At 45.2% G+C, this 18,490-nt stretch overlaps 1 protein-coding gene across 1 annotated transcript; it reads left to right on the top strand.

Moving 5' to 3' along the window:
* The first annotated feature begins 2,595 nt into the window (after positions 1-2,595).
* On the top strand, positions 2,596-7,877 carry GCC1 (GRIP and coiled-coil domain containing 1). The gene is made up of 2 exons (XM_081531194.1): positions 2,596-4,019; positions 5,098-7,877. Exons 1-2 carry the CDS (start codon positions 2,988-2,990, stop codon positions 6,391-6,393), a joined length of 2,328 nt encoding a protein of 775 aa, XP_081387320.1. The 5' UTR covers positions 2,596-2,987; the 3' UTR covers positions 6,394-7,877.
* Positions 7,878-18,490: the final 10,613 nt, after the last annotated feature.

The following is an 18,490-nucleotide window of genomic DNA, read 5'->3' as shown; positions in this document are numbered from 1 at the left end:
GGAATTAATTTAAATTTCTCTTATGACAGAGACTGGGTCAATGCCTCACCCAATACATACAAAACAAATGCTGGCTTGGTTGAATGGACTAACTGGTTGCTCAGTGGCGCAAGGACAGGCGTTTTGCCTATTCTGGATTCTCAGCGGGCTTCTAGGATCGATTGCTTGTGCAGTGGACACGGTGAGGTGAGCTAGAAAATCAGAGAACGTTTGTTCCTTCGTTCCTTCCTTCCCTCATTAAACAAATATCTATTGAGTACCCATTAGGTGCCATTGTTCCAGGCCTCATTTCAAATCCCAGTTCTGCCTTTTTTTTTTTTTTTTTTGAGGGCTTGATTTCAACAATGCTCACAACCTATCATTTTCTCATCTACAAAATGAGACTGATATCTGTCCTAATTGTCTCATGAGGTTATGGTGAAGATTAAACTGATAATGTATCTGAATGTTTTGTATGATGCAGCTGGATGTTATCTGGGCTACCAAGAAACTGGGTTTCAAAAGACTTCTAGTGTCTGACCCTCACTCTGTAAAGAGAACAAACTTTGGGCACCAAGTATGAGTGAGTACATGACTCTTATTCATCAGAGGTTTACATTCCTAAGAAGGCTTTAACAAGATTGAAGAGCACATTTAAAAGAGTTCTAATATAATAACACAACTAGTGGTGATCAAGTTATCTTTAGCTCTTTCATTTAACCTTTTTTTCTCTGTCCTAACATCTTTATATTTTGAACTTTTAATTTTGTGTTGAGGTATAGCCGTTTAACAGTGTTCTGATAGTTTCAGGTGAACAATGAAGGGACTCAGCCGTATATACATGGAACCATTCTCCCCCCAACCTCCCTCCCATCCAGGCTGCCACATAATATTGAGCAGAGTTCCATACAGTAGGTCCTTGTTGGTTATCCATTTTAAATATAGGGACTTCCCAGGTGGCTTACTAGTAAAGAATCTGCCTGCCAAGCAGGAGACTGGAGTTCGACCCCTGGGTCAGGAAGATCCTCTAGAGAAGGAAATAGCAACCCACTCCAGTATTCTTGTCTGGGAAATCCCTTGGACAGAGGAAGCTGGTGGGCTACAGCCCATCAGGTTGCAAAGAGTCAGTCATGACTCAGTGACTAAACAGCAGCAGCAGCCATGTGTACATGTCCATTCCAAACTCCTAACTATCCCTTCCCCTCCGGGCAACTGTAAGTTCGTTCTCTAAGTCTGTGAGTCTTTTTCCATTTTGTAAGGAAGTTCATTTGTATCATTTCTTTTTAGATTCCACATATAAGGGATGCCATATGATATTTCTCCTTCTCTGTCTGACTTACTTCACTCAGTGTGACACTCTCTAGGTCCATCCATGTTGCTGCAAATGGCATTATTTCATTCTTTTTAATTAGCCTGTTTCTTTACATCCCTGTTATCATTGCTCTATTTCACTACCATCTGATCCCTATGACTGAAAATGGTCTTCTGCACTTTGATATCTCCACCTTGTCATACAAGACTTGATGCCACTCTCGTGATGGAAATCCTTTAGTGTCATAACCGAAGGTAAAATCCAAACACCTTAATTTGGGTGCTCATCTATTGTGTCAGCAGTATCTGTTGCCACCTCCTTTGCATACCCTAAGCTACTGCCTTGAAATGATTCTCAATGCTTCCCAGGTAAGACAGACTCTCTGATGCTCCAGAGTCCTTGCAAGTTTTCCCTCTGCCTAGAATGTTGTTTCCCTCATTTCTAGTTAGATAGACAATCAGTACTTACCCTTCAAATTCCAACGTATTTCCCGAGAGCCTGCGCTGTCTCCCTTAGACAGGACTCCCTCCTCTTACCTTCAGTATCACTTTGAATATACTTGTGTTTGCACAGCTGCTGCTTCTCTAGATGCGGGCTCCTTGAGGGTAGGAACTTGTCCCTTCCTGGTGATCACCTGGCATAGGACTTGGTATGTTGAGAGTCGGACTGATCTACATGGGATTCTAAACCCAAGGCTGTGTGACCTTGGTATATTACTTCTCTGTGCCTCATGTTGCACTATCTGTAAAGTAGTGCTAATGATGCTCAGCAGAATAATTATAAAGACTAAATAGTAAAACTCCTGTGAAGCTTCTGAAATATAGGTGGCACTTAGAATGGACATGATGCCTATATATATTTATCTATACGTATTTGTTAAATGAACCCAGCAGAACTCAGGAAAGGTGTAATAATGATTATATTATACACCGTCTAGGTGTCAAATACTGTCCTAGAAAGGGTTGCCATCTTTGTGGTCTAAATGGTAGTCTTAATTGTTGCTCTTTAAGGACAACAGTACTGAGCACCCAAACAGTGGGGCCTGTCGTTCACCCGAGTCTTTGGTAAGGACTTATTGCGATGTCGCCCCCGTCCCTCGCTGATATTAGCGCTAGGGCAAGATCAGGGGCCGTCACCAAACCAACAAGACTGTGTGGTGGAGAGGGACCAGTTCTCAGCCCCGCTGGGTTCTCTTCCCACCGGCCAGCGGAGGTAGCCCCGCCCACCTCGCCCCACTGGGGGCGGGGCCTAATGCGTCGCGCTCTCGTCACTTCCAGCAGACCCGGAAGCGCCGTTGTCCAGCCGCTAGAGTTAGGAAGTCGAGCTAGAGCTACGCTCATCTTGAACCTCTGGCCTGTCGTGCGTCGGGGCCGGCCGGTGCTGCTGTTGCTGGGTGAGCGGGGAGCGCGGAGCGGCTTCTGGGACAGTGCGGGCGAGTCCTGGCGGTGTGCTCCTCTCGTGCCAGCGTCGCCCCGCCTCTAGGATAGGACCCGCCCCCGCCCTCCTGCCTGGGACCTGGCAAGCGTTTCTGCCAGGCTGCCCCGCCGCCCTGCATCCGGTCTCGAACAGCTGCTTGGAGCGGATGTGCGGCGGAGGGGGACAGCTATCTCCCAGTCGCATACAACTCCCGCCAGCATCTTCGTGACGCTCCCAGGCTGTCCAAACCCTGGCGTGGAGCAACCTGTCCTGAACCCTCATGGAGAAGTTTGGAATGAATTTCGGGGGCGGCCCAAGCAAGAGGGACCTGCTGGAGACCATTGAGAGTCAGAAGAAGCAGCTCCACCAGTACCAGACACGTCTCAAGGATGTAGTACGTGCCTATAAAAGTCTGCTGAAGGAGAAAGAGGCGCTGGAGGCCAGCATTAAGGTGCTGTCCGTATCCCACGAGGCGGATGTGGGCCTCGCAGGTGTGCAGCCTCAAGGCCTCACCTTTCCTGACTCGGTGGATGACCGGTGCTCCACTCACAGCGAGGATAGCACAGGGACCGCCGCCAGCCTGGATACTGCGGCCAGTCTCACCAGCACCAAGGGTGAGTTTGGGGTAGAAGATGACAGACTGGCCCGTGGACCACCACCTCCAAAGTTGGAAGAGGCCAGCGGGTCAGAGAATGGCGTTAGCAGTAGTAGTGGGGACGGACCATCTGCGAGTGGGGAGGTGGACAAGCGACTGCACCAGCTGAAGACTCAGTTGGCTACTTTGACCAGCTCTTTGGCTACAGTCACCCAGGAGAAGTCCCGCATGGAAGCTTCTTACCTGGCGGACAAAAAGAAGATGAAGCAGGACTTAGAGGATGCCAGTAAAAAAGCAGAGGAGGAGAGGGGCCGGCTGGAGGGAGAACTGAAGGGGCTGCAGGAACAGATAGCAGAAACCAAAGCCCGGCTTATCACGCAGCAACACGATCGCGCCCAAGAGCAGAGTGACCATGCCTTGATGCTACGTGAGCTCCAGAAACTGCTGCAGGAGGAGAGGGCCCAGCGCCAGGACTTGGAGCTTCGGTTGGAAGAGACCCGGGAAGCTCTGGCCGGGCGGGCCTATGCAGCCGGTCAGATGGAAGGGTTTGAACTGCAGACCAAGCAGCTGACCCATGAGGTGGAGGAGCTGAAAGGTGAGCTTCAGGCTCTTCGAGATGAGAAGAATCAACCTGACCCCCGGCTGAAGGAGCTTCAAGAAGAGGCCGCCTGCCTTAAGAGCCATTTCCAGGCTCAGTTGCAGCAGGAAATGAGGAAGGTAATTATCTTCATCTCTTTCAAACATGAGTCATTTAACTTAAAGTGGCTTCCCAGGTGGCTCAGTGGTAAAGAATCCACCTGCCAATGGAGGAGATTCTGGAGATATGGGTTTGATCCCTGGGTCGGGATGATCCTCTGGAGTAGGAGATCGCAACCCACTCCAGTATTCTTGTCTAGAAAACCGCATAGACAGAGGAGCCTGGTGGGCTATAGTCCATAGGGAAGCCAAGAGTCAGACACGAGTCAACACACAGTTGTGACACATGGGGAAATATTAGGTTTTTTTTTCTCCTTTGACAGTTAGAACTAAGTGCCCGCACTGTTGATTTTTGATGCTCTTCAAAAAGTTTTACTTGTGGGTCCTGGGAAATCCTTTTCTGTGTGGTGTTGACAGTATCCACAGAGTGTGCTTCTAACAGAATGTGGAGTTTCTGAATGTAGTCTTGGGTTGGAGCCAGACAGATCTGAGCGTCAGGGCATGGCATCTTCCCAGCTGTGCTCTGTGAAGCAGTGTAGCAGCAGCTGTGCAGTGAAAGGTGGAGTGGATGCTTGTAGCAATATGCCTATCTATGTGTAGCAGTGGATGTCTGTAAGTAGGGTGGCTGAAGGGGACAAAGGAAATTTTCTCAGAAGAAATCACCTCTTGTATTGCTTGCAGTCAGTCTTTGCCTTGTCTGGAAAGATAGGCTATTTTCCAGTGCTTCCTTTCAGCGTGGGGAGAGATCCAAGTCAATTCTGAACTTCCAGGAATCTTGGAAGAGGAAAAGAATGTCATATGGTGACGAGCACACTTTACATGTGAGCATGGTGTACGGGTGGAGAGAGTGGAAACACTAAAGCAGAACAGTAGCAGATCTCCAAAGAGTCTTAATATCATTGGGTATAATGTGTGTCTGGGAGCAGGTTATAGGAGCTTGAGTTAGCTTCCAAACTCAGAAAAATTCCCAGTTCCCATTTTTTGCCAGGCCACCCCATCCCATAACCTTTTTGTCCCCCCTCCCTTGCTTTCTCAAAGTTGGCCATCCGACCTTGTGGCTTTTCTGGATGCATCTCCACCTTTTCCCTTGTTTTTTCAGACAGCCTTCGCTGAGGATCAGTTGCGCCAGCAGTCTCAGTTGGAAGAGCAGAGGGTGGCGGCCCTGGAGAATCAAATATCCCAGGTGTCGGAACTTCTGGGCACCTACGAGAAGGCCAAGCAGAAGGACCAGCTGGCCATCCAGAAGTTGAAGGAGCGCATTCTGCAGCTGGACCTGGAGAACAAGACCCTGGCGCTTGCAGCCTCCAGCCGGTCCCCTCTGGACAGCCATGGAGAGGAGTCCAGTCTGGATGTCAACGTCCTGAGGGACAAGATGGAGAAGCTGAAGAGGCTGCTGCAGGTGGCGGCCAGGAAGAGCCAGGTGACCCTGGACATGGAGAAGCTCTGCGACCTGGAGATAATGCCCAGCTCCGAGGCTGCCGATGGGGAGAAGGCCACGGCGCTCTACTACCAGCAGGAGCTGAAACAGCTGAAGGAGGAGTTTGAGAGGTACAAGATGCGGGCACAGGTGGTCCTCAAGAGCAAGAACGTCAAAGACGGGAACCTGGGCAAGGAGCTGGAGGAAGCCCGGGAGCAGCTGGCCGAGCTGAAGGAGAAGTACATCTCGCTGCGGCTGTCCTGCGAGGAGCTGGAGCGCCAGCACCAGCAGGAGACTGAGGGCTGGAAGCAGGAGCTGGCCCGGCTGCAGCACGGCCACCGGCAGGAGCTGGAGCGGAGCCAGCTGGACTTCCGGGACCGCACGCTGAAGCTGGAGGAGGAGCTGCACAAGCAGCGGGACCGGGCGCTGGCCGTGCTGGCCGAGAAGGACCTGGAGCTGGAACAGCTGCGGTCCGTGGCCTTGTCCTCCGGGCTGCCGGGGCGCAGAAGCCCCGTGGGCGGCGCGGGCCCTGGGGACCAGGCGGACACCTCCACCCCGGACAGCCTGACCCAAGCCCTGCAGCTCGCCGCGGCCAGCGAGCCCACTTTCTTCCTGTATGCCGAGCAGCTGGCCCGCAAGGAGGTGGAGATCACGTCGCTGAGGAAGCAGAAGCACCGGCTGGAGGTGGAGGTGCATCGGCTGCAGGACCGGTTGCTGGAGGAGGGGGAGCGGCATCGGGAGGAAGTGGGAGCCCTGCAGAGCCACATCGCGAAGAACATCAGGGACCAGAGTCGGGAGGGAGCCAACCTGGAGTACCTCAAGAACATCATCTATCGCTTCCTGACGTTGCCGGACACCCTGGGCCGCCAGCAGACGCTCACTGCCATCCTGACCATCTTGCACTTCAGTCCGGAGGAGAAGCAAGCGATCATGCGGCTCCCAGCCGGTGGTGGTTGGTGGCCCTCTAGCAAGAGATGATGCCATTTTCACTCCTCTGATTTCTGTGCCTCTTCTGTGAGAAGGGACAGGCTCTGGTTTCTCCCACCTCTTCTCTTATGTCACCGTCTTATTTCTTCACTGTGTTGACCTGGGAGGAATCCTCAGTGTGGGATGGGATCTTCTGTCAAATGCCATTAATGCCATTTTATCCTTGGGCCCCAGAGATACTGAAAGGGTTGGGACAGCATCTTCTAGTGGCCTGTGCATGAGGGGAGGAGTGGGGAGAGGTTAGGATTGAGAAGTGCAAAAGTTGGGGAAGTGAGTGTCTTTTAAAATAAGTTTGTTTTTTTTTTTTTTTTTTTGGTTTTAATATCCTACTCCTAGTGCAGAGCTAGGAGTACCTATGACTCCAAAGAGAGTTCAGTTAATTTCTAAACACACACAAGGACCACTATTTACTCCATTTCATCACAATCTTGAGTCTGGCCCACTGCTGCCCCAATTCTCTGGGGACATAAATGCAGGCTAGAGAGGGACCAGAAAGTTTGAAATAGTGACAGATTGTCCCCTAGTCCAAAGGGCCCAGGGATAGTGAGCTTGGGGAGTTCATTGTGGAACTGGGAAACTTGAAATACTTAGGGCAGGGCACGACTTAATCTGTCTGGGCAAACCACACCACTTGTGACCATCCTGGAGAAAGCCCTGCACACCAGTTGGTTCTTAGGGATTTCTTGAGTGACCTGCTTTTGGCCTGGATAGGCTTCTAGACCTCTCACACTTGTCCCTCCCTGCCTTAACCTGCTGTACAGTGTTGGCTTGAGATTGTGAGTGAGTGACTTTGCTGTCTATCCCTCAATGTTGAACTCCCATTAAGAAAAAAATTCTACCTTCTTAAAGAGAGGGGTCTGATCAGGAAGCTCTGATCCTGCCTGGATACAAAGAATTAGCTCTGAGATTTATACCCCCCATCCCCCTAACTAGTTGTGCTGCAGTGGATTCCAGAAAGATGCTGTGACCCTCACAGGAAAGTGGTAGAAATTCAGCCGAACAGTCCTGGGGTACTTGCTATACTATGGATAGCCTTCTGGCTAAACCTCCACGTCCCTGCAGCCAGGGTGTTCATGCATTACTGTCACCAGGGTCCTTTGCCCGTTCGCTTAGGGAGGTCATAGAGTTTCAGTCCATAAAACTCATCTTCCTTACCTGTATTACTACTAATGGAGGGACTCAGAGAAGTTGGATTCAAACAGTATCATTTCCTTATTCTGTGCTTTCCTCCATCTGCTCTTGCTGGTTGTAGAGATCTTTGGATCCTAAAGACCAGTGCTCTGCCACAGACTAATATGTATCTTCCTGGTCTTCATCATAGTGATCTGTGTTGTGAGGGTTTGGAGGTGATTAAATAATCTGATTGGGAGGCTAGGTGATCCGGACTATCTACAGTGAGCAGACTTAATGGAACAGAAGTGATGCATTCAAGTGATAATAATGATAACTGCAGAATCATTAAACTTGATCAATTTGACCTGTTTGCTTCCCTAATGGTGTGTATATACATGCATGTATATATCTGGACACAGTGTGAGTGTAAGTGGTAAACGAAAAGGAGGTAAGAAATAATACTTCATCATATTAATCGACAAGCTTAAATCTAGGGAGGAATACCTTAGTACTTTAACTGCCTTGGTTACAACCCAAATATTTTAGCCTGGAATTGTGTTTATGTGTTTGTGTGTAGGCGGTTAACACTGGAAAAAACCTTCTCATGGGTGGGCTTTAAACTTCCATAATTTCTGCTTTAAACTTTGAAAGTAATGTGCTTCTGAATCCTTTATTATATTTCCAAGTCAGTATTCATGATATCCTGGAAAAGTTTCTCAGGATATATCCTAAGTTCCTGTAGGATATGATGTTATTTTCAGGTGGTTTGGATGGAATAGATCCATAGTCACAGCTGTTTTCCTAGGACTAATGATTCTGTGCTTTTGAATTCTGAGGAGATATTAAACAAACGAAGAAGCAAGTCAGTGTCTGATTAATAATTTTAAGCATTGGTATATGTAAGGCTGCAAATGCTCCCGAATGAAAGGAAGAAGACTTGGTCCCTCCCTACCCTTAAGAACATAAATTCCTTGTCTTCCCTCCCCTTTCTCCAAAATAAGTTTTCCAGTTATTTCACTAATTTTCTCTGTTTTAGATACTCTAAGAAAGGAAAGAGAGAGAATTTAGATCAGACAACAGAGAGAAATAAATTTTCCTTGGGCCCTGGTCCTAGGATTTCAAACAGTGCATGGGGTATGTTGATAAGGTAATGAGACTGAGCCATGTTTATTACCTTACAAATCAGGAAGATTGCTGAGAAGAAGAGATGGAGGGAGAAAAGGATAAGAAGGCAGGTTGATAACTGTGAGCTTTCTGCATTCCTTCCCCCAGGCCACCCTATTGAGCATCTCTGATCTGAGGCATAAACATCTGTATAATTGTGCCCTAGATGTTGGAAGTTCCCATCTGTTACCCAGAGCTCTGAGGCGCTCAGCTTGTCTTACAAAGCTGCTACTACAGGGTTCTTTCTGGCAACTTCTCAAGAGTACAAGCACCATGTTGGGCCACTTACATCCATTATCTCATTTAGTTCTCACAGATGTTATTCCCCATTTCACAGATGAGGAAACAAAGGCCGAGAGGTTAAATTTGCCCCAGATCATGTAACTAGTTGATGTCTGAACCAGGTCTGATGAACCCCAAAGCCTGCTTAATTTGGGTATGCCTGTCTTCTTAGGACTTAGGAGGGTCAAGGCCTGTTTCCGTGGGTGATAACTAGTGATGGAGAGACTGATCTCTTGGCTGAACTGTGATGGTTCAAATGGAGAGAAAGTCTCCAGCTATAAGTTGCAGCCGAAGTTTCTACACTAATAATGCTAGACAAGCAATGCTGCTGGTTCTTCATAAGAACCCTTAAAGATGTTCTGTCCCCTTGCTTCTAGATGACAGCTAACTTTAGAACTGGGATCATTCTTTTTTTTTTAATTGAAGTATAGTACAATGTTGTGTTAGTGTCTGATGTACAGCAAAGTGATTCATATATATACATATATATATTTCATATATATATTTTATATATATATTCCTTTATTATATAATACAAGTGAGTGAAAGTCACGTAGTCGTGTCCAACTCTTTGCGACACTATGGACTATACAGTCCATGGAATTCTCCAGGCCAGAATACTGGAGTGGGTAGCCTTTCCCTTCTCCAGGGGATCTTCCCAACCCAGGGATCGAACCCAGGTCTCACGCATTGCGGGCAGACTCTTTACCAGCCACAAGAGAAGCCCAAGAATATGGGAGTAAGTAGCCTATACCTTCTCCAGCAGATCTTCCTGACCCAGGAATTGAACCAAGGTCTCCTGCATTACAGGCAGATTCTTTACCAACTGAACTATCAGGGAATGTCTTATGTATAATAAAATTATTATTATATATTTATATTTATTATATATTATATATATATTCTTTTTCAGAATATTTTCCATATATTTTACTATAAGATATTGAATCTCTTGAATATAGTTCCCTGTGATATGCAGTAGGACTTTGTTGTTTGTTTGATATATAGCAGTTTGTTAATCCCAAACTGATAATTTATACCTCTCCCTCCTTTCCCCTCTGGTAATCATGTTTGTTTTTTATGTCTGTGAATCTGTTTGTTTTATTTGTGTCATTTTTTAGATTTTGCATACAAGTGATATATTTGTTTTTCTCTGTCTGACTTAGTTCACGTAATGTAATTTCTAGGTCCATCCATGTTGCTACAAATGGCATTATTTCATTCTCTTTTATGGATACGTTCCTGGTGGCTCAGACGGGAAAGAATCTGCCCACAGTGTAGGAGACCTGGATTCGATCCCTGGGCCAGGATGATGCTCTGCAGAAGGGAATGGCTATCCACGCCAATATTTTTGCCTGGATAATTCCTTGGACATAGGAGCCTGACTGGCTACAGTCCATGGGGTCACAAAGAGTCAGACATGATGCAGCGACTAACACTTTCACTTTAAGTATTTCACTGTATATGTATGTATATATGTACATCATATCTTTATCCGTTCATCTGTCAATGGACATGGAGGTTGTTTCCATGGCTTGGCTATTGTAGATATTGCTGTAATGACATTTGGGATGCATGTATCATTTGAAATTACAGGTTTCTCTAGATATATGCCCAGGAGTGGGATTGCTGAATTATATGATAACTCTGTTTTTGGTTTTATGAGGAACCTGCATACTTTTCTTCATAGTGGCTGCACCAATTAACATTCCCACCAACAGTGTATGAAGGTTCCCTTTTCTCCACAACTTCTCCAACCTTTATTATTTGTAGACTTTTTGGTGGTGGCCATTCTGACCAGTGTGAGGTGATACCTCATTGTTTTAATTTTCATTTCCCTAATAATTAGCAATATCGAGTATCTTTTCATGTGCCTATTGGCTATTTGTATGTCTTCTTTGGAAAAATGTCTATTTAGGTCTTCTGACCATTTTTTGATTGGGTTTTCATCAGTGATTCAGACAAACCCACAGGCCAGGGAGCTCAGAAGAGCAAAAGCCACCTGCAATCCAATGACCCTCATTGTAAACCCTGTCCCTTGCCTTCAGCAAGGAGACCGTCTCTGGTTCACTGTAAATTTGTCCATCTCTGTGGGCTGCAGCTGCGGGACCAAACCCTCTCATATCTGAGAGAGTGAATTTGAAGACTACTACCATTTTACATGAGCATGAATTTTTAAATGCAGATTACATGCAATTTTGTTTTATTAACTGAAGCTGTCCATATAGCCAAAAGTTGTTGAGTTATATGAGCTCTTGCGTGTATTTTGGAAATTAAGCCCTTGGTTGCATCATTTGCAAATATTTTCTCCCAGCCCATAGGTTGTCTTTTCATTTTGTTTCTGGTTTCCTTTTGCTGTGAAAAAGCTTACAAGCTTGATTAGGATCCATTTGTTTATTTATTTTTTTTATTTCTATTGCCTTGGGAGACTAAGAAAATATTGCTCAAGTTTATGCCCCCAAATGCTTTGCCTGTGTTCTCTTCTAGAAGTTTTGTAGTATCCTGTCTTATATTTAAGTCTTTAAGTCATAAATTACTTATCTGACCTTAACTTTCTTATAATGGGAATTAATAATATCTTTATTTCAGGGTTACATTCTCAGGTTATAAAGAAATTAAGTACAGAAAGAACCAGCACAGTTTCTGAAACAAAGTAGGTGCTGAACCACGTTAGGTTTTTTTCCCCCCCAAGAATTGGCAGAATTGGGAGTTAAGACTGAGCTCTTCTTGATTTCTTAGCCACAAACGGTGCTGTAAACAAAAGGAAAAATGATGGTCTTATATTGAGTGCTTGCTCTAAAGTTGACTACTAGCATTTCCCCTACGTTATTTTACTTAATCTTTGCAACAGTCTTGTAAAGCATATCTGTTTTGCAGATGAGGAAATGGAGGCTTGGCAGGATGAATTGCCCAAGGTCCAGAGCCAGGGATGGCAGAACCTGGATTGAAACCTGTTTATCTGAACCAAGCAGCCCAGCTCTTTCTGCCTCTCTACTGCCTCCTAGCAAAGAGCAATGTGGAATCCTGGATTGTGGTGCCCGCCAAGGAGTTCAGGGGACTGTGTCTCTGGCCTGGGCTGGGAAGGAAGGGTCCTTGTCTGGGTGGTCCTTTCTTCATTGGCAGCCAGCTGCCTCATAATTTCAACGGAGCCTCATTTTTTCCTAACAGCAGAGCTCTTTCACACCGAAAGTTGTGAAATAGGCTGTTTGTTACCACACAGTTTTACGTGAGTTTCAGCAGTGACAGCTGTTTCTCCTGGGACCCATATCTCCTAAATCACCTAAATAACAATGATTCTGGCCCCACAGGGCAGGGAGCCCAGAAGAGCAAAGGCCACCTAACCAATGACCCTCATGGGTAAACCCTGTCCCTTGACTTCAGCAGGGAGACCATCTCTGGTTCAGTGTAAATTCGTCCATCCCTATGGGCTGCTACTGAAGGATGAAACCCTCTCTTTCATATCTGAAAGAGTGAATTTGAAGACTGATACCAGCTTACATGAATATAAGGTTTTAAATGCAAATTACATGCAAATTTTTTATTAGTGGAAGCTGTGCTGTCCATACAGTCAAAGTATTTTGAAGGTTAGTATTTAGAATTAGGTCCATTGTCTTACCTTTATTTCAACACCTGTGGACTATACAGGTGGCCAGGGCAAGGACACCCACCCAAAGGGGCGTGAAATTCCCCAGTCTGAGGCTTCATTTTTAAAACTGGTTTAAATAAAGGTAAGAAATAGTCCCCTGGGATATCTGCCCACTTTGGAGACTTAGCCAGCAAGAAGAGATATGAAGGAGTCTAGAGACCAAACTTGTTTGTGTTGGTTTTAACCGCCTACATTGTATCACCTACTGGGTTTACATTTCCCAAACCTAGGATCCTTAGACACTGTTTCCTCCACCTTCAAAGTCCCTCCAGGCACCCCATTCCAGCCCCTTTCAGACTCAGCTAAAGCATCACTCTCTCCATGCTGATTTTTTCTATACCAAGGGATGTCCAGGCACTTCCCTGAGGTCCTTCAGCACTTTGTTCATACAGCCTTGAGCACAGTCATTTCTTGTACTTTCATTTTAAATTGACTTCTCTGTCTCCCCGACTACTCTATAGACCCCCTCACTGTCATGTCCAGGTCTTATTCATCTTTGCACTCTCAGGACTTTTCATAACTTGGCACATATTAAATGCTCAATAAACAGAATGAATGAATGTAAGACTGAAAATACCAACCTTATCCATTCAGAGTAAGAGATTTAATTTTTGCTAGTATTGCATTTTTCCACTGTGCTATTTTACTGCTAGTTTTCTCTTTGGCCATTTTAGTGGATGTGCCATTTCTCTAGGTCTCTGGGAATATAACTAGAATTGACTTTAGGTACGTCAGCTTCCTTTGGTTGTTAGAGGATTTGGGGGTGTTCATTCTGGTCCCATCAGGGAGGAAGATAGCTGAGAAAAGGAGACTATAGGATGAGGCAAGTGCCCTAAGGCTCAGATGCTGAGCCCAACTTTGGGCCTGAGGTCTTAACTCCTGACGAGGACCCCAGCAGGAAGCTTCTGGCAGTGTGTCTCTGTATTTAAGGAACCCCTGTACTTGAGGGGTGTGTAGAACAGACACCTCCACTACCTTATCTCTCAAGGGGATTAGGGACCTTCCTTTCTTCCACCTGCACATCCTTTTATGGTTGTGGCAAAGCTCTTGGCAAATGAAACTTTTGTTCTTTCTCTGCTTCCCAAATTTAGTCATTAAAAAGCTGATTTCTTTCCTGTGAGTTGACACTTGGTCCTTCAGACCAGCACCCAACTTCTGGAGAGGGACTAACAAGATACACTTGTCTAGCAGGAGGTAAGAGTGGAGAGGGGCACTATCTCTTTAAAAGTCTTCCCAGGGAGCTTTCCAGGAGCCTCTCCGGCACCTTGGTCAGCACTTGTGTGTGACTGGTGGTCAGTGAGTCAGTGAGTCCCATGGGTATGGAAGGAAACAGAATTTTCAACAATTGTGAACCTTACTTTGTGAGGCACCTAGGGCCAGAAGCTTCCTGCTGGGGTCCTCATTTTAGCAACCCCTGGTCATTCAGCCGTCACATGATACAGGCCATACCTAGATGCTGTACAAACCGCAAAGATGACTGTTGAGATCTTTCCCAAGTTTTGGTGCAGACTTGGCCGAGGGAATCAGGCTGATCTGGCAACTAGCATGGGTTCACTAACCATCTCTGTCTTCTCTCTCCATTTCAGCCCTCTTGCTTTTCCAAAAAAAAACAAAGACCCTGCCTTGAAGTTGCTTACAGTCTGTTGGGGTTCACACAGCATGTTTATCCAAACTGTGATACCAGGAGAGTGCTGGACACCAACAAGAGTGGGTTGGGCAGTGGATGATAATGGTGAAGAGTCAGGGAATGATCCAGGGTGATGAAGGAGGGCTTCAGAATATGAGTCTGGGCTTGAGTGATCTGCCCCTCACTAGTGGCTTAGATGGGGAAGTGCATCCCACATAGGTGGGTGCATGGACCACAAGCCTACATTGTGCAAGCCCATTAGGGCATTTATGGAATCCCGGAATGTCTGATCTGAAAGGGATATTGGAGCTTGCCTGGCAGGCTACTCCCTTCATAGAAGAGCAAACCAAGACCCACACAGGACAAATTGATCTTATCATGGGTTGTGGCTTAATGAAATAGAAGCTTTTGTCCCTGGTAGTAGCTAGTAAGTGATGGCTGGATGGCAGGCAGAGTGGGGCATCGAGTGCACAGTGGGTTCATGCACTCTGGGTCTATTGGTACCTGAGCCTTACCTCTTCTTTCCTGCTGCTGCTCCTGGGCCTCTTGAAGGGAAAATGAAGAGATCCAGGAGGATGGAGCTATTGATTCAACTGACTGAGGATAACTTACCCAGTAACTCCCACCCGTGGGTGCTAGTGTTCATGGACCTAAATTTTAAACCACTTGTAGGTGAAGCCTGGAACATGGAGGATATATCACTGTTTATTCATCAGTTCAGTAAACATGGAGTGAACTTTCACTTTATCCCAGGCACTGTGCTGGGCACTCAAAATATACTCTATCAGTGTTTAGCACAAGATATAGGTTTAAAGGTGAATGATTATAATTCAGTGTGGCAAGTGCTGTAGTGGAGTATTAGAAGGGAAAGACAAGACATTGAACTTGGTCTGCAAGGAATCAGGAAACTAACATGAAGGTGACTCTTTAGTTGAGCTTCAAAAGATAAGCACCAACTGGTGTTAGCTACATGGACAGGCAGTGGTGCTGGGAATAGGCATGGGGGTGTGTAGCAGATATAGTAGATTAACTCATTTAGCATTTCTTCTAATCTGCTTTTGATTCAGCCTTCCAGAACTGCAGAGATGAAACAGCTAGAAACAATGTCAGATTTTTTGGTAACTAGGATGCCAGCGGTACTTGAGGCTCCTTCTGAGATTGGAACTAGGAACTGAGTTGAATGGGTGGCATGCACGGCTTCTATATTTCTGGCCTGGATCTAACAGAAGTGTGGCTGCAGAGCCAGCAGCTGCTCTGTGCCCCCCCAGATTCTGACCAAGGTGGTGTGACTCCCAGGTTCCAACCTGAGCAGCTGGGAGGGGCATGGGGCCCAGCTCAGAGAAGAAAGATGATGACTTCAGGGAGAGGGATGTTAAGTTCAGGGCACATTTGGGTGAGGTCTAGAAGTTTGGGAATGCAAACTTTGTACACTTGATCTTAGCTTAAAAGCTGAGAAGTGACCAACATTAAAAAAAAATTATTTATTTGGTGAATTTACACGTGAGGTCATTTACAAAGACAAGATGCAGACACATGCAGTTCTCAGAACAGGCAATAATCTTTGAGGATTTGCATGATAGTATTGAATGGCAAGGGCTTCCCAGGTGGCACTAGTGTTAAAGAACCTGCCTGCTGATGTAGGAGATGCAAGAGACATGGGTTCTTTCCCTGGGTCGGGAAGATCCCCTGGAGGAGGGCATGGCAACCCACTCCAGTATTCTTGCCTGGAGAATCCCATGGACAGAGGAGCCTGGCAGGCTACAGTCCATAGGGTCGTAAAGAGTTGGACACAACTGAGTGACTTAGCGTGTGCGCGCACACACACATACACACACACACATATATTGAATGACAATGCTTTGGTTTCCTTAGTGGACTTTTCTATCCAATGTCAATGTTATGTAAATATAGCCATGTAGAATATTTCTGTATGTACGGGTTATCATAAATGGTGTATAATTATGAGCTGAAATGCAGAGCTCTCAACCTTTCCATTAACCAAGCCATCTTAAATTATGTTAACTGCCCCCACCAATTAGTTAGAGGCCCCTCAACTGTCATAGAGTTTGGGAACTCAAGAGCACAGCTTGGAGTAGAGATGAAGATTTGGGAGTCTGGGGTGTGAGGCAGGCACTGGTGTACATGTGATGACACAGAGGATGTGTAGACTTTGCAGAGAAGTCGGCCAGGAGTGGCACCACATCCCCTTCGAGAAGACGTTTTTGGAAGTAATCTCATATTTACTGAAGTTTCCAGAATAGTACAAGAACAATCATATACCCTTTACCCAGACTCATCTGTTGTTCACATTGTGTTACAGTAATTTTATCCTTTGTGCTCTCTCTCTGTGCACACATACAAATTTTTTTTCTGGACTATTTGCGAGTAAATTGCATACATCATGGCCCTTTACCTTTTACCAGTGATTTTTTCTTAAGAGCAAGGATATTCTCTTAAATGACTACAATATAGTTATAATCTTCAGTAAATTTAACATCTGTACAATTCTATAAACTACCATCTGCATTCCAACTTGTCGAGTAGCCCAGTCATTTCCTTTATAGTAATTTCCCTTCCCCCGCCCCCCCTCCCCATTATAGGCTTCTGTCTCAGATCACATATTGTGTTTAGTTATCCTGTCTCTTTAATCTCCTTTAATTTGGAATAGTTCCTCACCTTTTCATTGTCTCTTATGACAGTAACATTTTAAAAGAATACAGCCCTCCCCACTTTTTAAAATAGAAGAGTCCTCATTTTGACTTTGATGTTTCTTCATGATTAGATTAAGGCTGTGAATTCCCTGCCAAAATATTGTATCAGTGATGTGATTGTCGACTGAAAGAAAAATATACAACGTAAGGGCTCTGAGCTTAAATTTTATTCAGGGTTTTACCGTGGCCCATAATCTGGGAGATAGCCTCTCAGTAGCTCTGAGGCGATTTCTTTAGAGGGGTAGGGGAGAAGTCAGTATATTTTTGATTTTTGGCTAGGGAGTATGTGCAAACAAGCATATTATTTGTTAAAAGGGTATTGCTAGTCACAAGGAAAAGCTATCAGTTAATGATTTTAGTGCTTTACCATGTATGGGAAGATGCAAGAATCCGGGTTCATGAAGATTCTTGCTGAGATAAACATCTAACTCTGTAAAGCGCTGAGCACCTTATCCTATTTTCCACCCTGAATTCCTCCCGGGGTGCATTGTTGGTCCACGACTGCAGTGGCTGATGACTTAATCATTGCATACCTGGGTGGTGAGCCACATTCTTTGTTTTATATGCTCTTTTCAGAGTGTCGCTCCCAGAGGCAAATTACCATCTGCTGCTTCTCATTGGTGATGTTAATGCTGATACTCAGACAGGGTATCTGATTTCTTCACTGTATAGTAAGTATTTTTGTTTCAGTGCTAATAGTCTGAGGAGAAACTTTAAATCCATGCAGATATCCTGCATTTATCAAAATTTCCCCCCTAAATTTAACTGATGATAACCCAGTCTTTGCTATGATTGAAAATCAATGATTTTTCAACTCTAGCACTATTACCGCATTTATCTTTTGGTCCTTGGCATTTTCTCAGTGAGAGCCCTGCCTTCTCTGTCACTTATTTAACATTTATTTATCTATTTATTACTAGACGGATGGATTCCTGTTCCTCATTGGTTTATAATCTGCTATTGTACTTAATTTTTTGGCTCAAATTTCCCCAGATTGGTAAGAATCTCTTCAAACTCCCATGTTCTTGTGACACACTCCCATCATTTTTTGGAGTACTTCCTTACTTTCTGTCTTGAAGACATGTTTTTGGCTCATCTTACAGTTTCTGTGCCCCAGTCTTGGAATCAACTACTTCTCTGGTGATCCCTAGTTCTTTTTTGTGGAAACTGGTATTAGAAACCAGTATCTGGGAGCTATGTGAGCTCATTGCTACTGAGGTATCTTTGCTTCTAGGTCCTTACAGCAGACAGACTTTGAAATATAAATCATATATACATATATACATGCATGTGTAGCTATACATACACACATACACAGTTTAAACATTGCAAGTTTGCACCAATATCTCCGATTCCAATCCATTTCCACTCAGTTTTTTCTTACCATCCTCTAACTCATGTGTGTTTCTTCTACAGCAAGAACCCTAGGATGGAGACCTTTAGTATTTTATTAGTGATATTATTAACACACCATTATGTAACGCTATGTAAGTGTAATAAAGGTGTAAAATATGTAACACTACATATTTACATTAACATCTAAAA

This window comes from Giraffa tippelskirchi, chromosome 10 (assembly GCF_054371585.1).
Source record: "Giraffa tippelskirchi isolate mGirTip1 chromosome 10, T2T-mGirTip1v1.2.pri, whole genome shotgun sequence".
NCBI classification, from domain to species: Eukaryota; Metazoa; Chordata; class Mammalia; order Artiodactyla; family Giraffidae; genus Giraffa; species Giraffa tippelskirchi.
This window is presented reverse-complemented; position numbering and strand designations above follow the sequence as displayed.

Excerpts from the sequence above, each read along its gene's own strand:
- GCC1 (XM_081531194.1), top strand. The coding sequence starts at position 2,988 with ATGGAGAAGTTTGGAATGAATTTCGGGGGCGGCCCAAGCAAGAGGGAC. Across the intron at positions 4,020-5,097 it reads TGCAGCAGGAAATGAGGAAG|ACAGCCTTCGCTGAGGATCA; the intron begins GTAATTATCTTC and ends TTGTTTTTTCAG.